Source organism: Stenella coeruleoalba, assembly GCF_951394435.1.
Source record: "Stenella coeruleoalba genome assembly, chromosome: 3".
Classification (NCBI taxonomy): domain Eukaryota; kingdom Metazoa; phylum Chordata; class Mammalia; order Artiodactyla; family Delphinidae; genus Stenella; species Stenella coeruleoalba.
In genome coordinates this window covers 108,866,150-108,888,649 of record NC_137148.1, presented here as the reverse complement: position 1 = coordinate 108,888,649, position 22,500 = coordinate 108,866,150, and the positions used below count along the sequence as shown (strand labels likewise).

The following is a 22,500-nucleotide window of genomic DNA, read 5'->3' as shown; positions in this document are numbered from 1 at the left end:
CCATGGCCGCTGAGCCTGCGTGTCTGGAGCCTGTGCTCCGCAACGGGAGAGGCCACAACAGTGAGAGGCCCGCGTACCACACACACACACACAAAAGTAGCAATTAGATGCTGTGATCCCTTCCCCAACACTATGTAGCCAGGCAGCTACTCTTTTTCCCACCATGGCAGTCCAGAGACATTGAAGCAAAGGGTCTGGACACAGGGATGCTCAGTACTGCTGAGGGCAGGGGTGCTGTATTGAAAACTAGCAGTGCGAGGTGGTGGGAGGAGGAGGGAAGGGAATTAACTAAAGTCTGTTTACTTACCCCAGACTCCTTACCCCACTCAGGAAAATACACCCCAGTTAAGGGACTGGAGGATTCCTCTTTTGGAAGAGACCTATTATCTGGCAGTAATGACCTGGTCCCTGTCCAAATACCCTTCAGTAAAGCCCACTACTTCCTAAACCCCACTTATGAATCCAGAGTTTCCAACTGCTATTTAGTTGCCTCATTCTTTTTTTTAAAAAAATATTTATTTATTTTTGGCTGCACTGGGTCTTCGTTGCTGCGCACGGGCTTTCTCTAGTTGGTGGCGAGCAGGGGCTACTCTTCGTTGCAGTGCGCGAGCTTCTCATTGCGGTAGCTTCTCATTGTGGAGCACTGGCTCTAGGTGTGTGGGCTTCAGTAGTTGTGGCATGCAGGCTCAGTAGTTGTGGCTCATAGGCTGTAGAGCGCAGGCTCAGTAGTTGTGGCTCACAGGCTTAATTACTATGCGGCATGTGGGACCTTCCCAGACCAGGGCTCAAACCCATGTCCCCTGTATTGGCAGGCGGATTCTTAACCACTGTGCCACCAGGGGAGTCCTAGTGCCTCATTCTTAAACATTCAAGAATTACCAGGCATTTAAAGAAAATACTTAAAATAAAAGTTAGATACCAAATAAAAAGAAACCTGAAGGACAGAGACAATGCAAAGAAAAAAACTTCTAAGCCATATTTACATTATTATCCTCAGGATGATGAAAAAGTGTGTCCATGAAACAAGTGCAGGCTACTATAAAAAGGAGCATTCAGAGAACAAAAAGAATTATTAAAAAATAGTAACATAGAATTAGGAAAACATTCTATGAAGGATTGGGTAATGAATTTAAGGAAATATTCCAAAAGTTGAACAGACATTAAAGAGAAGATAAAAGATAGAAATAGTAGTGACCCAACTCTATGAGTATACTAGAAAACCACCGAATTGTATACTTTAAAAGATTGAGATTTATGGAATATGAATTGTATTTCAATAAAGCTGCTATTTTAAAAAGAAAAATAATTATAAGCTGAGTCTAGGCATTCTAACATCTGAAAAATAGTAGTTCCAGATATTATAAAGTAAACAGAAAGGGAATTAATTATTAAACACATAAAACTGGAAATTTTTCTAAAATTAAAAATGGTTATGAGTGTACATATTGAAAGAGCACACCAACTGCCCATCACAATGAATGAAAAAGACCCACACCAGGGCACAACGTTATGTAATATAAAAATCCTCAGGATAAAGAGAGAAGTCCTTCAGTTTTCCAGGGACAGGATAGATTCCCACCCAAAATTTGTTTCCAATTTCAAGGTTAATGATGCCATTCACATAACAGGAGGGTATGGAAAGGTTTATTACTGATATGATGAAGCCTTCTAGAGAGGAGGGTGTCTCCTGAGCAGGACTGAAAATGGCTTGAGAGAGCAGGGAAAGGAGACTGTGTTGGGGTTTTTAGGTGGTTAGAGGGTGGGGCTGGGGTGAGGTTTTAACTTGGCTGGCGTTGCCAGAAGATGGAGCACCAGGGCTTATCAGCTTGTACCGATGTGGGGCAGAAGGGGAACATGGAGCAGTGAGGTTTAAATCTGTCAGACACTAAAAAATGCAATCAGTTTTTAAAATATACTGGTCTAGAATTCTGTACTCAGCTAAACAATCACTCAAGTGTGAAGATAGTATAAAGAAATTTTTTAGACAGGTCTTCCATGCACCTTTTCTCAGGAAATGAAGAAGATACTCCAGCAAAACCAGAAAGTAAATCAATAAAGAAGAAATCATGAGATCCAGAAGTCAGAGGCTCTAATACATAAAATATGTGAAAGAATTTCTTAGGATCATGGTAAAGGGAAATCCCAGGAATACATGTGTGCAGCATGTCTAGAGGATAACCAGTCCAAATTTGAGCAAGTATATTGAGATCTCCAGTAGCAATATTTTTTTAAAAAAGAGAAAAACAAAAAGAAGGAAAGAAAGAGGAGGAGAGAGAGAGAGGCAGGGAAGGAGGAAGGAAGGAAAGAAAAGAAAAGAACTGATAGATAACGTGGCATTTAAAAAATTTTTTGAGAGGAAATTTACACTTTTGCAAAAAGTTGGGATGAAATGGGTGCTTAGAAAACTAATTAAAAATTAGGTTATCAATAACTCAAAGGAAAAACAAAAACTTGTAGCAAAAAGGCGATATAAATAATATAGCTCATAGTACATGGCTCAGCTCTAAATATATTTAAGCAGTCATAATGATAGAATCATTGAATACATTTAATTTAAAAATATAAAGGAAGATATTAAAAGAAACAATAGAGTTAATAGGGTTGAAAACAGTTGTTTCATTATGGGGGTTATGAAACAAGAGGTTTTTGATAAAAGCCTTGTAGAACTATTTGACTTTTTTAAATGTATGGTATAATTTGATATACATGTAATTCTAAGTGTATTTACATTTCTAACTTGTGACACCAGAAACAACCTTCTACTGTTATAATCAGGAACATTTGTTTATTCTTTTCTCTACCAAACTACCTAGATGGTGAGTACAGGGCTTTCCTAATTTCCAAGGCTGGCTTGAGTTCTGGGGTTTGGTGGAAGGGTTAGCTCTCCTGAGAGTGGTATTCATGGAATTTTGAGAGGTGGAAGGCACAAGAGATGTAGCAACATGTCAGTGAGAAGGATGAAGACAGAGTGAGAAAAGTAAAAAGTAGCAAGGACAGGGAAGGACACTCTAGGGCAGCTGAAGTAGGGGAAGCAAAAGATACTTAGAGGCATAATTTACCTCTGACATCTGAGGAGGTGAAGGATGGTAGCTTGAGTCAGTCAATTTAAGTGTTGCACTGGTGGCTGGAGGAGGTGGCCAGGTAGGAAACAATTGTCAACTTTAAGGAGGGGGTTGGAGTGGAAGAGAAGGGTGTGGTGAGGTCAAAATGGGAAGGATAAAGAGTTAGTTGTATCAGGTAGGTAATGGATGAGCAGAGATAGGTATAGATAGGGCAGGGCAGAAGATAATGGGTTTTCAGAGTAATGCTCTCCTTTCATCCCTTACCCCACACCCCTCCAGTTTCTATTAGCGTTGACCTCTGTTTTATCATGTTAGAAGTGTTTGATAAATGCTGACTGACTATAGCAGAGTATATTTTCCCTTTCCTTACTAAATCTTCTGGTTCTTCAAATAAATACTAAGTTCTATCCCTGTCATTTATTAGAAAAGTTTTCATTCTAGGCTACTCTCACAGGGATGACTTTAAGACCTCTGATTCTGGGAGATTTTCTGTTCAGATACTTACCCCAATTTCCTACTGAGATGTTTGTTTTCTTATTCCTGAGTTTTCGGAGTTCTTTATATTTTGGATTCCAGTCCATTTACAAATGTTTTCTCCTAATCTATGGCTTGTCTTCTCACCTTAACCATCTCTTTCAAATAAAAGGTTTAAAATTTGATGAAGTCCAGTTTATCACTGCTGTTGTTTTATGAATCATCCTTTTAGTGTTATATCAAAGAAATCTTTGCCTAACTCAGTGTCATGAAGATTTTCTCCTCTGTTTTTTTCTAAAAGTTTTGTAGTTTTAGGATTTGCATTTAGAATCATGATGCATTTAGAGTTAATTTTTTATATGATGGAAGGTATGAATGCAAGTTGTTTTGTTTTGCTTTTGCATATGGATATCCAGTTCCAACATAATTTGTTTAAAAGAATATCCTTTCTCCACTGAATTGCCTTTGCATCTTGGTCAAAAGTCAGTTACTCTTATATGTGCGAGTCTATTTCTGGGCTCTCTGTTCAATTCCTTTGATCTGTGTTCCTTTGAGTCTATGTTTATGCTCATTGTTTTTTATGGAATAACTAGAATCACCGTTTCTTCTTCTCAGCTAGTTAGCTTACAGTTATTGGGTTACTTATATATAAAACTTGCATTTAAAAAATTAGGTATAGGGCTTCCCTGGTGGCGCAGTGGTTGAGAGTCCGCCTGCCGATGCAGGGGACACGGGTTCGTGCCCCGGTCCGGGAAGATCCCATATGCCACGGAGCGGCTGGGCCCATGAGCCATGGCTGTTGAGCCTGCGCATCCGGAGCCTGTTGCTCCGCAGCGGGAGAGGCCACAACAGTGAGAGGCCCACGTACTGCCAAAAAAAAAAAAAAAAAAAAAAAAAAAATTAAGTATACATTTTATTTATTTATATTTATTTTTTATTGAAGTATAGTTGATAAAACTTGCATTTTTGAGCCAAGAATTATAACTGAACCAAAGTAGGGAAGGAATAAATTATAAAACTTTGAAAAACAATGGAAAAGATTTATAGTGCATTTTCTCCATATCAAAAACAGAATTATTTTCTCAGATTGAAGTACAATTTAAGATTGTGTACAATAGTATGCCTTTTCAGTTGTATGTGTAATTTTACATTATTAGTATATAACTGCACGTACATTTCTACAACTTTGAATTCTTAGGATTTTGAATCTGTTTACTATTGAAACATTTTACCCTTTTTGTTTGTTTGTTTATTCTACAGGACTAAGTTTACAGCATGATATTTCTAGCTCTCTTCTAAGTTACTCAATCACAGACTCTTATACAGAACACAAGACTTTTGAAGAGAGTTTAAGTAGCTTCCCATCGCCTGAACTCTTCAGAGGATCAGATTATTTAGGTGAGAAAATAATTTCAACCTTAAGTTGCTCTACTATAGAAATTGCTCCTTTGTCCACAAATCCTGCAATGAATAATGTTCCTTTTGAGGAGGTATACTTCTTTTCCACCAAAACCTTCTTCTGCCCACTATCCATTGTGTTCCATGCTCAGTCACATAGGACTATAGATCAAAAGCCCTCAGATCAGGGAAGGATGAAAAGATTAGCATTTATATGTAATACATATCCAGTTAGTAAACAGTTTTGCACATAACATATGTATACTTGTTCTCTTGAACGATGGGCTATCTTTTACTTCCTATACTTCTCTTACTTTTCAATAACTAAAAGCTTGACTAGACCATCTTCCTGTCTGAATTTTTTCTCCAAATTAACAGTTATTTACATTTAGTATATGTATAATTAAGAGCCTTTGGTTAATGATGCATATTGAACACATGCCTTCCTCCACAACTTTGCGCAATGGCTTTTTTAAAAAGACATAAGCACATAAGAGTAAAGAGAATGGGGAAGAATAAAGCATAAAGTTTGGAAAGCTAGAGAGCAAATGGTCTGATAAAGCAGAATTGAAAAAACTGAGTCCTAAATCAACAATGAGAATACCCCAGAAACAAGTTAGTTTGTACAATACCATAGTATCCCAGAAAAGTTTTCAATGTGGCTTGTAAAATACTTGTAAAAAGCTGTGTCCGAAACACAAAAGATGTGGTGACTTCTCCTTTCCTACTCAAATGGAGTCTGGAGATTTATTCTTTGGGGTGTTTTGAAACAGAGGGACTCTGGACTGGAGGATACTACGCACTGTTAATAGCAGGGATAGCATGGTATTTTGAAATGTTAGTCCCAATTACTCATTCCCCTGTAGTAGTATTATATAGCCATACCCTTGTCATAGCCTCATAGTGGATGAAGTGTACTTTCTCACTCTTTTGCTTTGGAGTTGACCATATGACTTACTTTGGGCAATAGGATATCAGTGAGTGATACATAAACAAACTTTTGATATGTGCATACATGATTGGGCTTGTCCTCTTATCCTTTTGCCATCGTGAGACGAATACAGATCTTCTTCCACTTATGATGGAAAAAACTGTAAGTTGAACTATTATAAGTCAGGGACCACATGTATATCCTAATTAGCTTTTACCTCTCCTGTGGGGCTCCAGAATAAGAGATACAGAGCAGGATAGCCCCAGGCAGACTGCAGACTTCAGAGAGCTGCTCCAGCTGATCACCAGACCCATATAATCTAAAGCAGAGCTGCTTGAGCCAAACAGTAGACATGAGTATAAGAAATAAATACTTTCACTTTATGCTAGTGGCATTTCAGTGTTATTTATTATACAGAAAAAACCAACTGCTTCAGATACTGTAGTGAATGCAGAAAGGGGGAATTAAATGCAAGTGTACATTCCAAATTGTGGTACTTGCTCACCCAGTGCCTATTCTCATCCTAACCCAACAGCTCATTACTCTGTTCAGCTTCCAGAATGCTAGCACCCAGAATTGAAACTTTCAGGCAAGGGAATGGAAGGTTTTTTCCTGAGAAATCTGAGCAACCCTAAAGAAAGTATCTAAAGATACTGGCCTCAGTAGTCCTTCAATGAAACTGACAAGAACCCTACAGTGAAGCTGCCTATGTGACAAGCCCCAACTAAGCCATAGAGATCCCACTTAGCTATTTAGGGCCCCCAGAGAGCCAAGGACTACTAGACTTCTGAGAAAACCCTCTAACATAAAACATAGAGATCAGAACAAAGCGAAATATGGTAGTGAGTCAGTAAGGTGTTGGAATAGGAAACCCTAGACCTGCCTTCCCCCAGGGACACACCAATTCAACAACAATACATGGACTAATTCCCTTTGTGAGAAATCTAAAAACTAGTTGAGGGGCTCCTGCACCCCAGGCAAGCTTGAGACCAGTCACATCAGAGGCAGTAGGAAGGACTTCCCTGGTGGCACAGTAGTTAAGAATCCACTTGCCAATGCAGGGGACACGGGTTCGATCCCTGATCCGGGAAGATCCCACGTGCTGCGGAGCAACCAAGCCCTTGTGCCACAAGTACTGAGCCTGTGCTCTAGAGCCTGCAAGCCACAACTACTGAAGCCCGCACACCTAGAACCCATGCTCAGCAACAAGAGAAGCCACCACAATGAGAAGCCCGTGCACCACAACAAAGAAGAGTAACCCCCACTTGACGCAACTAGAGAAAGCCCGCACGCAGCAACAAAGACCTAACTCAGCCCCCACCACACCCAGAGAAGCCAGTAGGAAAATTCAAGACACGCTTTCACCATAATCCACACCCCCAGCACAGGTTGGCAGGAAACCTTCAGCTTCCAGCTTCTCCCTAGGGAGGGAGGGAAAGGACTGAAGCATGTGTCAAAAGTTCTCAATTTTCTGGGAATAGTCAAAGAATTGCCTACTGTCTTATCTGCCTCAGAGGGCTGATGGGACCTGACATACTCTAGAAGTCTGATGGGTGCTGAAACAAAGATAGTATTTTGTCCTAGCATAAAAACATTCACTAGATCCCAGCTTCTCTCTGGAGCAGGAAAGAGTTGGACTGTGTCCAACATTCCAACATTTCCGGGGGCTGCTCAAAGGAATAGTTTTTGTCTCATCTGTCTTGGAGCACTGATGGGACTTGGTGTATCCTAGATTCCTCATGGGCACTAAGAACAAAGACTGTGGTTTGAACTGGCAAGAAGGTTTGAGAGGATCCCAGAATCTCTGGTTGGGAAGATTGGTGAAGGTCTTCTGTACGACACCTATCTGTGAAGACTGGGAGAGGTGGCTGTTTTTTCTAATGTGCAGATACCAACACAAATCATTAAAGAAAAAGAAACAGCGAAACATGGTCCAAAAAATGGGAATAAGATAAAGCTCCAGAAACTGACCCTAATTAAATGGAAATATATGAACTACCTGACAGAGAATTCAAAATAATTGTCATAAAGATGTTCAACAAATGTTCATAAAGAGCTCAGGAGAACAATGCACAGAGAAAGTGAGAATTTTAAGAAAGAGATAGGGAAAAAAGTTAACCAAAAAGAAATCTTAGAGCTGAGAAAAACAGTAAATGAATTTTAAAAACCCAGTAAAAGAGATTGGACTAGATCAAGCAGAAGAAAGAATCGGCAAACTCAAAGATAAGTCATTTGAAATTATCCAATCAGAGGAGCAAAAAGGAAAAAGAATATAAAAGAATGAAGAAAGTTTGAGATTTCTGTTAAGAAAACAGATCAGTATATGGATTGTGGGAGTCCCATAGGGAAAAGGGAGGTAGGAAGGGAGGGAAAGAGAAAGGGCCAGAAGGCTTTTTCACAGAAATGGTGGCTGAAAACTTCCTAAGTCTGGGGAAGGAAATCTACATCCAGACCTAGGAACCCCAACAAACCTCAAATAAGATGAACCAAAGAAATTCACATGGGTGCACATAATCAAATTGTCAAAAGTCAAAGACAAAAAGAGAATTTTGAAAGCAGCAACTAAAAAAGTGACTTGATATGTACAAGGGGACCCCATTAGACTATCAGCGGATTTCTCAGGAGAAACCTTGCAGGCAAGAAGGGAGTGAAATTTTATAGACAAAGTGCTGAAAGAAAAAAACTGTCAACCAACAATACTCTAACCAGCAAAGCTGTCTTTAAGAAATGAAGAGAAGATAAGGAATTTTCCAGACAAACAAAAGCTGAAGGAGTTAATCATCACTAGACCTGCCTTACAAGAAATGCTAGAGGGAGTTTTTCAAGTTGAAACAAAGAACTCTAAAACAGCAAAATAAAAGCATATGAAAGTATAAAACTCACTGGTAAGTATATAGACAAATATACTAATACTATAACAGTGACATATAAATCACTTAATTCTAGTATAAAAGTTAAATGACAAAAGTATTAAATATGACTATAAAAATATGTTAATGGATACACCATATAAAAGGATGTAAATTGTAACATCAGTATTGCAAAGTGTGTTTGAGGGGTGAAGTAAAAGTGTAGAGTTTTTGTTAAATTGTTATCAGCTTAAAGTAGACCGTTTAAACTATGTTTTATGTAAGCCCCATGGTAACCACACACACACAAAATATGTATAGAGGAGACACAAAAGAAAAATAGAAAGGAGTCAAAGCATATCAACATAAAAGAATCAGTGAAAGACAAAGGAACATGGCAAAAGAGGAAAGAGAGGCAAAAGAACTACAAAACAGAAAACAACAAAATTGTAATAGTCCTTCTCTATCAATAATTACTGTAACTATAAATGGATTAAACCCAATCAAAAGACAAAGAGTGGCTGAATAGATTGAAAAAAAATCCAGCCATATGCTGTCTACAAAAGACTCATTTTAGATTTAAGGACACACATGGACTGAAAATAAATGGGTGGGGAAAGATACTCCGTGCAAATGGTGACCAAAAGAGAGCAGGAGGGGCTATACTTATATCAGATAAAAATAGACTTTAAGTCAATAACTATTATAAGAGACAAAGAAGGATGTTATATAATTATATAAGGGTCAGTTCATCAGGAACACGTAACAATTATGAATAAATATTCACCCAACATCAGAACACCTAACTAACATATGAGGCAAACACTGACAGAAATGAAGGTAGGAATAGGCATCAATACAATCACAGTAGGAGACTTCAGTACCCCCACTTGTAATAATGGATAGAACATTTGGACAGAAAATCAACACTTAACTGATTTCAAAGTATCAATATATTGCAAAGCTACAGTAAATATAACATTATAGTACTGGCAATACAGACATGTAGACCAGTAGGACAGAATATAGGGCCCAAAACTAAATCCATAAATATATGGTCACCTGATCTTTCACAAGAGTGCCAAGAATACACAATGTGGGAGAAATAGTCTCTTCAACAAATGATGTTGGCAAAACTGGATATCCAGATACAAAAGAATGAAATTGGACCCTTACCTTATATCATACAGAAAAGTCAACTCAAAATGTAGTAAGGACTTAAACGTGAGAACAGCAACTGTAAAACTCCTAGAAGAAAACATAGGGGAAAATCTTCATGGCAGTTGGTCTTGGCAGTTATTTCTTTATGTGACACCAAAAGCACAGGGAACAAAAGCAAAATTAGACAAGTGAGCCTTGATAAAACTAAAAAGCTTCTGCACAGAAGAAGAAACAATCAACAGGGTGAAAAGGCAACCTATAAAAAGGGAGAAAATATTTGCAAACCACATATCTGATAAGGGATTAATATCCAAAATATATTGGAAACTCCCACAATACAAAAGGAAAAAAAAATCCAAATAACCTGATTAAAAAATGACAAAGAACTTGAATAGACATTTCCCCTAAAGAAGACATTCACATTGCCAACAGGTATATGAAAAGATCACTAACCATTAGGGAAATGCAAATCAAGACCATAGTGAGATATCACCTCACAACTCTTAGGATGGTTATTATTTTAAAAAAAAGAAGTGTTGGCAAGGATATAGAGAAACTGGACACCCTTCTACACTGTTGATGGGAATGTAACATAGTGAAGCTGCAATGGAACACCGTATGGCAGTTACTCAAAAAATTAGAAGTAGAACTACCATATATGATCCACCAATCCCACTTCTGAGTGTTTATTCAAACTAATTGCAGTCAGGACCTAGAAGATATATTTGCACTCCCGTGTTCATTGCAGCCTTTTTCACAATAACCCAATGTGGAAACAACCTAAGTGACCATTGAGGGATGAATGGAGGAAGAAAATATGGTATATGCATACAATGGAATATTATTCAGCCTTAAAAAAAAAGGAATATCAGGATATATGTGTATGTATAGCTGATTCACTTTGTTATAAAGCAGAAACTAACACACCATTGTAAAGCAATTATACTCCAGTAAAGATGTTAAAAAAAAAAGATATCCTGCTATATGCAACACTATAGAAGAACTTTTAGGACACCATGGTAAGTGAAATAAGCCAGTCACAGGAAGAAAAATACTATATGATTCCACCTGTATGAGATATCTAAAGAAGTCAAATTCATAGAAGTAGAGAGTAGAATGTTGGTTGCCAGGGCCCTGGAAGAAAGGGGTGTGGGGAGTTGCTATTCAACAGGTATAATTTCAGTTATGCAAGATGAATAAGTTCTAGAAATCTGCTGCACAGCACTGTGCCTACAGTTAACAATACTCTATTGCACTCTTACAAATTTGAGGATATGTCTTCTGTTAAGTGTTCCCACCATAATAAAATTAAAAATAAGAGAAGAAACCAAGCAGAAATAGGAATACAAGGAAGATACTGGAAAAAAAAAACCTTCACTGAGATAAAAAAATGTATATTGCATCCATTGAATAGGAATAGGATGCTGTGGGAAAAAAAGGGGGGTGAATATTCAGAGAACAAATTAAATGCAGTAGTAGAATGGAAAACTCAATAGAAGGATTAGAAGATAAGTTGAGGAGATTTCCCAGGAAAAAAAAAAGTCAGGAGGAAAACACAAAAAATGGAGAAAAAAGGTAAGTTAGAGAAGCAATATATGAAATCTAATATCAAACAATAGGAGTTCCAGAAAAAGATAATGAAATAAACAGAAGGAAGAAAATTATCAGAGATACAATTACAGAACACTTTCTAGAGCTAAAGAATATGATTTCTGGATTAAAAGGGCCATACTGTGCCTAGCACAATAGATAAAAAACACCAAGACAAAACATTATGAAATTTCAGAACATCTGAGGATGGAATAAACAGAATGGATTTATACAATTTGGTAGAGTTTAGGATTAAATAGATGAAAAATACAGAGAAAACTAAACAAACAAGACTTTTATTGACTCCAGGAAAAACAAAAGGTGGTCATGGTATATACCACAAGAGTAAAAATTAAGATTTTTATGGCAGTTTATCATCATTATGTCTATACTGAATATTGGCCTAACTAAATATGTGATATAATAGTATGAGGACAATGGGAAAGAGGTGGGTAAAAGGAAATAAGAGTGTTAGGGGACTGCAGAAGCCCAAAGATTATTTAATATCCTGATGCCTTCAAGGCTTGTCTTTTTTTCTCTGTCTCACCCAAACTTTCTTCAACTACTGTAGCTTGGTATGGGCTGGGGACCTAAGTTGAGGAGAAAAAGATAATCTGCCACTTCTGTGCTGTTGTTCAAAATTTTGTGCCATTTCTCCCTGCTTTTTTAGATTGGGAGTGTCCCATGTTGGAAGAAAACTTGCTGTGTAAGAATTCCACTCTTTTGGACACCAGTAAAGCAGTACCGATACAGAAGGCACTACAGTTTTCAAACCTCTCTGCAATTTTAGGTAAGTTTCACATTCTTTTTCCTCGTATCACAAGAGGAAACCCTTGTCTATATTGGAAAAGCAAAGTACTTTTTCTTTTGAATGATTTCTAAGCTAAATTCATTGATTAGGATTACCTTTGGCTCCACATCATATCTGACTAATAGTAAGTAGCTTAAGTACATATGGGTTTACTTTCTTAAAACATTTATTTTGAATTTTAGACTTGAAGAAAAGTTGCAAAAGTAATACTAAGGGTTCCCATATACCTCGCATCCAGCTTTCTGAAATATTATCTTATACAATCGTAATACAATGGTGATAATCAGGAAATTAACATTGGTATTAAACTGTTAACTAAACTACAGACTTTACTCACGTTTCACCAGTTTTTCCACTAACGTCTTTTCTTCTGTTTCAGGATCCTATCTAGGATCCTACATTGAATTAGATTGTTATTTCTCCCTTAGTCTACTGAGATCTGTGACAGATGCTCAGTGTTTGTCTTTCATAAGCTTGATACTTTTGAAGATTACTGATCAGTTATTTTCTAGAATGTCCCTCAGTTTGAATTTGTCTAGTGTTTTCTCATGATAGGAAAGAAATTATGCAATTTTTGATAAGAACACCACAGAAATGATGTATTAAGGAATTCTTAATGTCAGTACATATATCTTCTTATTGGTGATGTTAAACTTCACTTAATTAAGGTGGTATCTGCTGGTTTTCTCCACTGTAAAGTTACTAGTTTCCCTCTGTAGTTAATAAATACCTAGGAAAAAGATAGTTTGAGACTCCATAAGTCCTGTTTCTCCTCAAACTTTCATTCACTGATATTACCATTCGTCAGAAGAACTTGATTGCCACAGTTCTTACTGTGGTGTTCATCTCATGGTGATTTTCTTTTTTTTTTTTATCTTTATTGGAGTATAATTGCTTTACAATGGTGTGTTAGTTTCTGCTTTATAACAAAGTGAATCAGTTATACATATACATATGTTGCCATATCTCTTCCCTCTTATGTCTCCCTCCCTGCACCCTCCCTATCCCAACCCTCAGGCGGTCACAAAGCACCAAGCTGATCTCCCTGTGCTATGCGGCTGCTTCCCACTTGCTATCTACCTTACGTTTGGTAGTGTATATATGTCCATGCCTCTCTCTCACTTTGTCACAGCTTACCTTTCCCCCTCCCCATATCCTCAAGTCCATTCTCTAGTAGGTCTGTGTCTTTATTCCTGTCCTACCCCTAGTTTCTTCATGACATTTTTTTTTCTTAGATTCCATATATATGTGTTAGCATACGGGATTTGTCTTTCTCTTTCTGACTTACTTCACTCTGTAGGACAGACTCTAGGTCCATCCAGCTCACTACAAATAACTCAATTTCCTTTCTTTTTATGGCTGAGTAATATTCCATTGTGTATATGTGCCACATCTTCTTTATCCATTCGTCCAATGATGGACACTTAGGTTGTTTCCATCTCCTGGGTATTGTAAATAGAGCTGCAATGAACATTTTGGTACATGACTCTTTTTGAATTATGGTTTTCTCAGGGTATATGCTCAGTAGTGGGATTGCTGGGTCATATGGTAGTTCTATTTTTAGTTTTTTAAGGAACCTCCATACTGTTCTCCATAGTGGTTGTATCAATTTACATTCCCACCAACAGTGCAAGAGGGTTCCCTTTTCTCCACACCCTCTCCAGCATTTATTGTTTCTAGATTTTTTGATGATGGCCATTCTGACTGGTGTGAGGTGATACCTCATTGTAGTTTTGATTTACATTTCTCTAATGATTAATGATGTTGAGCATTCCTTCATGTGTTTGTTGGCAGTCTGTATATCTTCTTTGGAGAAATGTCTATTTAGGTCTTCTGCCCATTTTTGGATTGGGTTGTTTGTTTTTTTGATATTGAGCTGCATGAGCTGCTTGTAAATTTTGGAGATTAATCCTTTGTCAGTTGCTTCATTTGCAAATATTTTCTCCCATTCTGAGGGTTGTCTTTTGGTCTTGTTTATGATTTCCTTTGCTGTGCAAAAGCTTTGAAGTTTCATTAGGTCCCATTTGTTTATTTTTGTTTTTATTTCCATTTCTCTAGGAGGTGGGTCAAAAAGGATCTTGCTGTGATTTATGTCATAGAGTGTTCTGCCTATGTTTTCCTCTAAGAGTTTGATAGTTTCTGGCCTTCCATTTAGGTCTTTAATCCATTTTGAGCTTATTTTTGTGTATGGTGTTAGGGAGTGTTCTAATCTCATACTTTTACATGTACCTGTCCAGTTTTCCCAGCACCACTTATTGAAGAGGCTGTCCTTTCTCCACTGTACATTCCTGCCTCCTTTATCAAAGATAAGGTGACCATATGTGATTGGTTTATCTTAGGGCTTTCTATCCTGTTCCATTGATGTATATTTCTGTTTTTGTACCAGTACCATACTGTCTTGATTACTGTAGCTTTGTAGTATAGTCTGAAGTCAGGGAGCCTGATTCCTCCAGCTCTGTTTTTCGTTCTCAAGATTGCTTTGGCTATTCGGTGTCTTTTGTGTTTCCATACAGGTTGTGAAATCTTTTGTGCTAGTTCTGTGAAGAATGCCAGTGGTAGTTTGATAGGGATTGCCTTGAATATGTAGATTGCTTTGGGTAGTATAGTCATTTTCACAGTGTTGATTCTTCCAGTCCAAGAACATGGTATATCTCTCCATCTATTTGTATTATCTTTAATTTCTTTCATCAGTGTCTTATAATTTTCTGCATACAGGTCTTTTGTCTCCTTAGGTAGGTTTATTCCTAGGTATTTGATTCTTTTTGTTGCAGTAGTAAATGGGAGTGTTTTCTTGATTTCACATTCAGATTTTTCATCATTAGTGTATAGGAATGCCACAGATTTCTGTGCATTAATTTTGTATCCTGCTACTTTACCAAATTCATTGATTAGCTCTAGTAGTTTTCTGGTAGCATCTTTAGGATTCTCTGTGTATAGTATCATGTCATCTGCAAACAGTGACAGCTTTACTTCTTCTTTTCCGATTTGGATTCCTTTATTTCCTTTTCTTCTCTGATTGCTGTGACTAAAACTTCCAAAACTATGTTGAATAAGAGTGGTGAGAGTGGACAACCTTATCTTGTTCCTGATCTTAGTGGAAATGGTTTCAGTTTTTCACCATTGAGGATGATGCTGGCTCTGGGTTTGTCATATATGGCCTTTATTATGTTGAGGAAAGTTCCCACTATGCCTTCTTTCTGCAGGGTTTTTATCATAAATGGGTGTTGAATTTTGTTGAAAGCTTTCTCTGCATCTATTGAGATGATCATATGGTTTTTCTCCTTCAATTTGTTAATATGGTGTATCACGTTCATTGATTTGCGTATATTGAAGAATCCTTGCATTCCTGGAATAAACCCCACTTGATCATGGTGTATGATCCTTTTAATGTGCTGTTGGATTCTGTTTGCTGGTATTTTGTTGAGGATTTTTGCATCTATGTTCATCAGTGATATTGGCCTGTAGTTTTGTTTCTTTGTGACATCCTTGTCGGGTTTTGGTATCAGGGTGATGGTGGCCTCGTAGAATGAGTTTGGGAGTGTTCCTCCCTCTGCTATATTTTGGAAGAGTTTGAGAAGGATAGGTGTTAGCTCTTCTCTAAAGGTTTGATAGAATTGGCCTGTGAAGGCATCTGGTCCTTGGCTTTTGTTTGTTGGAAGATTTTTAATCACCGTTTCAATTTCAGTGCGTGTGATTGGTCTGTTCATATTTTCTATTTCTTCCTGGTTCAGTCTTGGCAGGTTGTGCATTTCTAAGAATTTGTCCATTTCTTCCAGGTTGTCCATTTTATTGGCATAGAGTTGCTTGTAGTAATCTCTCCTGAGCCTTTGTATTTCTGCAGTGTCATTTGTTACTTCTTCTTTTTCATTTCTAATTCTATTGATTTGAGTCTTCTCCCTTTTTTTCTTGATGAGTCTGGCTAATGGTTTATCAATTTTGTTTATCTTCTCAAAGAACCAGCTTTTAGTTTTATTGATCTTTGCTATTGTTTCCTTCATTTCTTTCTCATTGATTTCTGATCTGATCTTTATGATTTCTTTCCTTCTGCTAACTTTGGGGGTTTTTGTTTGTCTTTCTCTAATTGCTTTAGGTGCAAGGTTAGGTTTTTTATTTGAGATGTTTCCTGTTTCTTAAGGTAGGACTGTATTGCTATAAACTTCCCTCTTAGAACTGCTTTTGCTGCATCCCATAGGTTTTGGGTCGTCATGTCTCCATTGTCATTTGTTTCTAGGTATTTTTTGATTTCCTCTTTGATTTCTTCAGTGATCACTTCGTTATTAAGTAGTGTATTGTTTAGCCTCCATGTGTTTGTATTTTTTACAGATCTTTTCCTGTAATTGATATCTAGTCTCATAGCGTTGTGGTCGGAAAAGATACTTGATACAATTTCAATTTTATTAAATTTACCAAGACTTGATTTGTGACCCAAGATATGATCTATCCTGGAGAATGTTCCATGAGCACTTGAGAAAAATGTGTATTCTGTTGTTTTTGGATGGAATGTCCTATAAATATCAATTAAGTCCATCTTGTTTAATGTATCATTTAAAGCTTGTGTTTCCTATTTGTTTTCATTTTGGATGATCTATCCATTGTTGAAAGTGGGGCGTTAAAGTCCCCTACTATGAATGTGTTACTGTCAATTTCCCCTTCTATGGCTGTTAGTATTTGCCTTATGTATTGAGGTGCTCCTATGTTGGGTGCATAAATATATACAACTGTTATATCTTCTTCTTGGATCGATCCCTTGATCATTATGTAGTGTCCTTCTTTGTCTCTTGTAATAGTCTTGATTTTAAAGTTTATTTTGTCTGATATGAGAATTGCTACTCCAGCTTTCTTTTGGTTTCCATTTGCATGGAATATCTTTTTCCTTCCCCTCACTTTCAGTCTGTATGTGTCCCTAGGTCTGAAGTGGGTCTCTTGTAGACAGCATATATATGGGTCTTGTTTTTGTATCCATTCAGCCAGTCTGTGTCTTTTGGTGGGAGCATTTAATGTATTTACATTTATCGTAATTATTGATATGTATGTTCCTATTCCCATTTTCTCAATTGTTTTGGGTTTGTTATTGTAGGTCTTTTCCTTCTCTTGTGTTTCTTGCCTAGAGAAGTTCCTTTAGCATTTGTTGTAAAGCTGGTTTTATGGTGCTGAACTCTCTCAGCTTTTGCTTGTCTGTAAAGGTTTTAATTTCTCCATCAAATCTGAATGAGATCCTTGCTGGGTAGAGTAATCTTGGTTGCAGGTTTTTCTCCTTCATCACTTTAAATATGTCCTGCCAGTCCCTTCTGGCTTGCAGAGTTTCTGCTGAAAGATCAGCTGTTAACCTTATGGGGATTCCCTTGTGTGTTATTTGTTGTTTTTCCCTTGCTGCTTTTAATACGTTTTCTTTGTATTTAATTTTTGACAGTTTGATTAATATGTGTCTTGGTGTGTTTCTCCTTGGATTTATCCTGTATGGGACTCTCTGTGCTTCCTGGACTTGATTAACTATTTCCTTTCCTATATTATGGAAGTTTTCAACTATAATCTCTTCAGATATTTTCTCAGTCCCTTTCTTTTTCTCTTCTTCTTCTGGGACCCCTAGAATTCGAATGTTGGTGCGTTTAATGTTGTCCCAGAGGTCTCTGAGACTGTCCTCAGTTCTTTTCATTCTTTTTTCTGCTCTGCAGGAGTTATTTCCACTATTTTATCTTTCAGGTCTCTTATCCGTTCTTCTGCCTCAGTTATTCTGCTATTGATCCCTTCTAGCGTATTTTTAATTTCATTTATTGTGTTGTTAATTGTTGCTTGTTTCCTCTTTAGTTCTTCTAGGTCCTTGTTAAATGTTTCTTGCATTTTCTGTATTCTATTTCCAAGATTTTGGATCATCTTTACTATCATTTTTCTGAATTCTTTTTCAGGTAGACTGCCTATTTCCTCTTCATTTGTTAGGTCTGATGGGTTTTTATTTTGCTCCTTCATCTGCTGTGTGTTTCCCTGTCTTCTCATTTTGCTTATCTTACTGTGTTTGGGGTCTCCTTTTTGCAGGCTGCAGGTTCGTATTTCCCGTTGTTTTTGGTGTCTGTCCCCAGTGGCTAAAGTTGGTTCAGAGGGTTGTGTAGGCTTCCTGGTTGAGGGGAATAGTGCCTGTGTTCTGGTGGATGAGGCTGGATCTTGTCTTCCTGGTGGGCAGGTCCACGTCTGGTGGTGTTTTGGGGTGTCTGTTGCCTTATTATGATTTTAGGCAGCCTCTCTGCTAATGGGTGGGGTTGTGTTCCTGTCTTGCTAGTTGTTTGGGATAGGGTGTCCAGCATTGTAGCTTGCTGGTCGTTGAGTGAAGCTGGGTGTTTGTGTTGAGATGGAGATCTCTGAGAGATTTTTGCCATTTGATATTATGTGGAGCTGGGAGGTCTCTTGTGGACCAGTGTCCCAAAGTTGGCTCTCCCACGTCAGAGGCACAGCACTGACTCCTGACTGGAGCACCAAGATCCTTTCATCCACACAGCTCAGAATAAATGGGAGAAAAAGTAGAAAGAAAGAAAGAAAGAGGATAAAATAAAATAAAATAGAGTAAGATAAAATAAAATAAATTTATTAAAATAAAAAATAATTATTAAGAAAAAAATTTTTTTAAAAAGTAAAATACCAAAAATGGAGGGACAGAACCCTGCGATAAATGGTGAAAGCAAAGCTATACAGACAAAATCTCACACAGAAGCATACACATACACACTCACAAAAAGAGGAAAAGGGGAAAAAATAATAAATCTTGCTCTCAAAGTCCACTTCCTCAATTTGGGATGATTCGGTGTCTATTCATGTATTCCACAGGTGCAGGTACATCAAGTTGATTGTGGAGATTTAATCCGCTGCTGTTGAGGCTGCTGGGAGAAATTTCCCTTTCTCTTCTTTGTTCGCACAGCTCCTGGGGTTCAGCTTTGGATTTGGCCCCGCCTCTGCGTGTAGGTCGCCGGAGGGTGTCTGTTCTTCACTCAGAGAGGACGGTGTTAAAGGAGCCGCTGATTCAGGGGCTCTGGCTCACTCAGTCCTGGCGGAGGGTGGGGTACAGATGTGGGCGAGCCTGCGGTGGCAGAGGCCAGCGTGACGTTGCAGCAGCCTGAGGCGTGCTGTCCATTCTCCCCGGGAGGTTGTCCCTGGATCACGGGACCCTGGCAGTGGCGGGCTGCACAGGCTTCCGGGAGGGGAGGTGTGGATAGTGACCTGTGCTCGCACACAGGCTTCTTGGTGGCAGCAGCAGCAGCCTTAGCGTCTCATGCCTGTCTCTGGGGTCCGCGCTGATAGCCACGGCTCACGCCCGTCTCTGGAGCTCCTTTAAGCAGTGCTCTTAATCCCCTCTCCTCACGCACCAGGAAACAAAGAGGGAAGAAAAAGTCTCTTGCCTCTTCGGCAGGTGCAGACTTTTTCCCAGACTCCCTCCCGGCTACCTGTGGTGCACTAACCCCTTCAGGCTGTGTTCACGCCCCAGTCCTCTCCCTGCGCCCCAGTCCTCTCCCTGCGCTCTGACCGTAGCCTGACTCAGCTCCCAGCCCCCGCCCACCCCAGCGGGTAAGCAGACAAGCCTCTAGGGCTGGTGAGTGCCTGTTGGCACCGATCCTCTGTGCGGGAATCTCTCCGCTTTGCCCTCCGCACCCCTGTTGCTTATCTGCTGTTCTGATTGGGTGATTTCTATTATTCTATCTTCCAGATCACTTATTTGTTCTACTGTGTCATTTAGTTTGCTATTCATTGCTTCTAGATTGGCTTTTATCTTGGTAATTGAATTGTCCACTTTTGATTGGTTCATTTTTATAATTTCTAGTTCCTTGTTACAGTGATCTGCATTTTTATCAATAATCTTTCTTAATTATGTTAGCCTTTTTATTACCACCTTTTTGAGTTCAAGGTCTAGTAGACTGGTGAGCTCAGTTTCATTGTTTTTTTCTTACAGAGGATCGTTGTTCTTTTAATTCGGAATAGTTCCTCTGACTTTTCATTTTACTTAACTTTGTCTCTATTAATTTAAGAGAAACAGTTATCTACTATGGTCTTGAAAGGGTGTTTTTATGTGGGAGCATCCTGGTGCAGGCTGTGTGTGTCCCATGTTTTGGTGCAAAGGCTGGTTTTGGTATAGACCCCAGCCATGTCCTTCCTCAGGTTTTTCTGGCTGTTATCCCCTTGATAGGGGGTGTGGTTCATGCTAGAGTATCTAGAGCCTATGCAGAATGTGAGGCAGGGCTTCCTCTCTGCTCAGTGGCTGTCACCACTTTGTCAGAGGCAGGTCTGCTCCCCAGTTGTTGTTAGAAGCTCTGAGGGTTGGGTCTGATCAGGCTCTGTTGCCCTTGAGTCTGTCCCCTGTCCCAAAGCAAGTGAGGCTTGTTCAGTCACAGAGGACCTGTGTGCCACCTGTGTAGGCATCTGTGATTCTGCTCAGCAGCTGCTTAAGTTCACGTCCCTTTCTCTGTTGTATTTGTCCCAGATATAGTGCAAGGCTCTGGTGTGACATAGGCTGTGGCTGGCGGTCAGGGCATTGTGGATATAGGAACTGAGGTGGCTGTGCTTCCTCCTGAGATCTGGGCTGCCTCTGTAGCAGACCTCTCCCAAGACCTGCCTGCTCCAGATCTACCACTAAGGTGTGGTGTGGAATTGGTGGAGCCAGGGCACTCTCACTGGGAGCCGAACCACCGTGTATTCCTGAGCGTGCTGACAATGGCCTCCACGGCTCCACCCAGATCACATTCCAGGCCCTCTTGGTGGTCTCTGCGTAGCTAGATGGAGCCCTCTCCCAGGGCCTATGTGCTCGAAGTTCAGGGCTTAACCACTGCACACTCTTTTGATGCCACCCTATGCGCACGCTGACAGTACCCACCACAGCTCAACCCGGATCACACCCCAGGCACCCTGGTCTGTCTCTGGGTAGCTAGATCAAGTCTTTGCCCAGAACCTACACCAGGCTATAGTGTGGAGTGAGTGGGGCTGGGGTACTTGCCCCTTTGGGTTGAGAAGTGACATGAGGTTCTCTTTGCCCTGATTGTTAGCAAGCCAGAATGTGTGTACTCCTTAAGGTAGAGTCTAGGCTTTTTCAGCCCTTCTGTCTGTCTCAGCAGATTTCCCAGCAGGCCAGGGTGCTTGTCTCCTACGCACAGGACCCAAGGACTGTGATGTCCAGGTTGGGCTTGACTTGCTTGCTCCCCAGGACGAGGGTCCACCCATGTGGACCTTTTCTTCCTTACAGATCTCTCCCAGGGGCACAAGTCCTGACCCAGTGCCGTTTTCTTCCATCTCACCTGGTTATGTGGAGATCTGTCTCACAGCTTTGGTTGTATAGGAGTTTTTTCTGCCAGTTTCCAGTTAGTTTTCCATGAGAATTGTTCTACATGTATATGTATTTTTGATGTGTCTGCTGTGGGAGGTGAGTTCCACATTCTTCTATTCTGCCATCTTGGTTACCCTCCCCTGAATTATATTTCTAATAGATTGTTTTTTCCCTTTCTTAGGTACCTCTTCAGAAGACTATCAGAAATGCCATAGGAAAGTGTAAGAACTAACATTTTAAAAGTTGTTGTGCTTTTAAAACTTTGTGTACTAATAGTTATATAGCAAGTATGATTGGTAACCCACAAATTCAGATGTTTGTTTATTCAATGTTTGTTGAGGACTCACTGTATACCAGAACTGTTCTGATTGCTGGAGGTATATTTGCTAACTATCCATCTGTCTGTCTATCTATCTAATTGCTGTAGTGAACAAAATTGATTAAAAACAAAATCTCTGCCTTCTTTGAGTCCACATTCTAGTTGGAGGAGATGGACAATAAATAAATAAGCAAGTAAATTTATACCATGCTATATGGTAATGAATGCTATGGAGAAAAATAAAACAAAATAGGGGACTAGGGAGTATTGGGATAGAGATTTGCTCTTTTAAGTGGTGTGGTCTGAGACTCACCATTGAAAAGGCAGCATTTGAGCAGAGACCTAAAGAAGGAGACAGAGCAAGCTGTGTAACTCATTGGAGAAAGGAGCATTCCAGGTAGAGGGAATAGCTGGAGCCATGCCCCGAGGCAAGAAGGCCTGGGCTCCTGGTGTGAAGTGAGGGAGGAGGAGTGAGGTAAGAGATAAAGTGAGAGAAGAATCAAGAGGCCAGATCATATAAGGCACTTTAGTCAAATATAAGTGAATTGGAAGGTCTTTGAAGGGTTTAGAAGGATGATATGATATGACTTATGTTTTAAAAGAATCATGC

At 39.2% G+C, this 22,500-nt stretch overlaps 1 protein-coding gene across 1 annotated transcript in view; it reads left to right on the top strand.

Moving 5' to 3' along the window:
- MEIKIN (meiotic kinetochore factor) overlaps positions 1 to 22,500 on the top strand; it is a 127,991-nt gene that overhangs the window by 5,799 nt on the left and 99,692 nt on the right. The window contains exons 4-6 of the mRNA XM_079918641.1: positions 4,797 to 4,934; positions 12,136 to 12,255; positions 21,753 to 21,792. Of these exons, the coding sequence (XP_079774767.1) occupies positions 4,797 to 4,934; positions 12,136 to 12,255; positions 21,753 to 21,792 (298 nt within the window). The remainder of the gene's footprint in view (positions 1 to 4,796; positions 4,935 to 12,135; positions 12,256 to 21,752; positions 21,793 to 22,500) is intronic.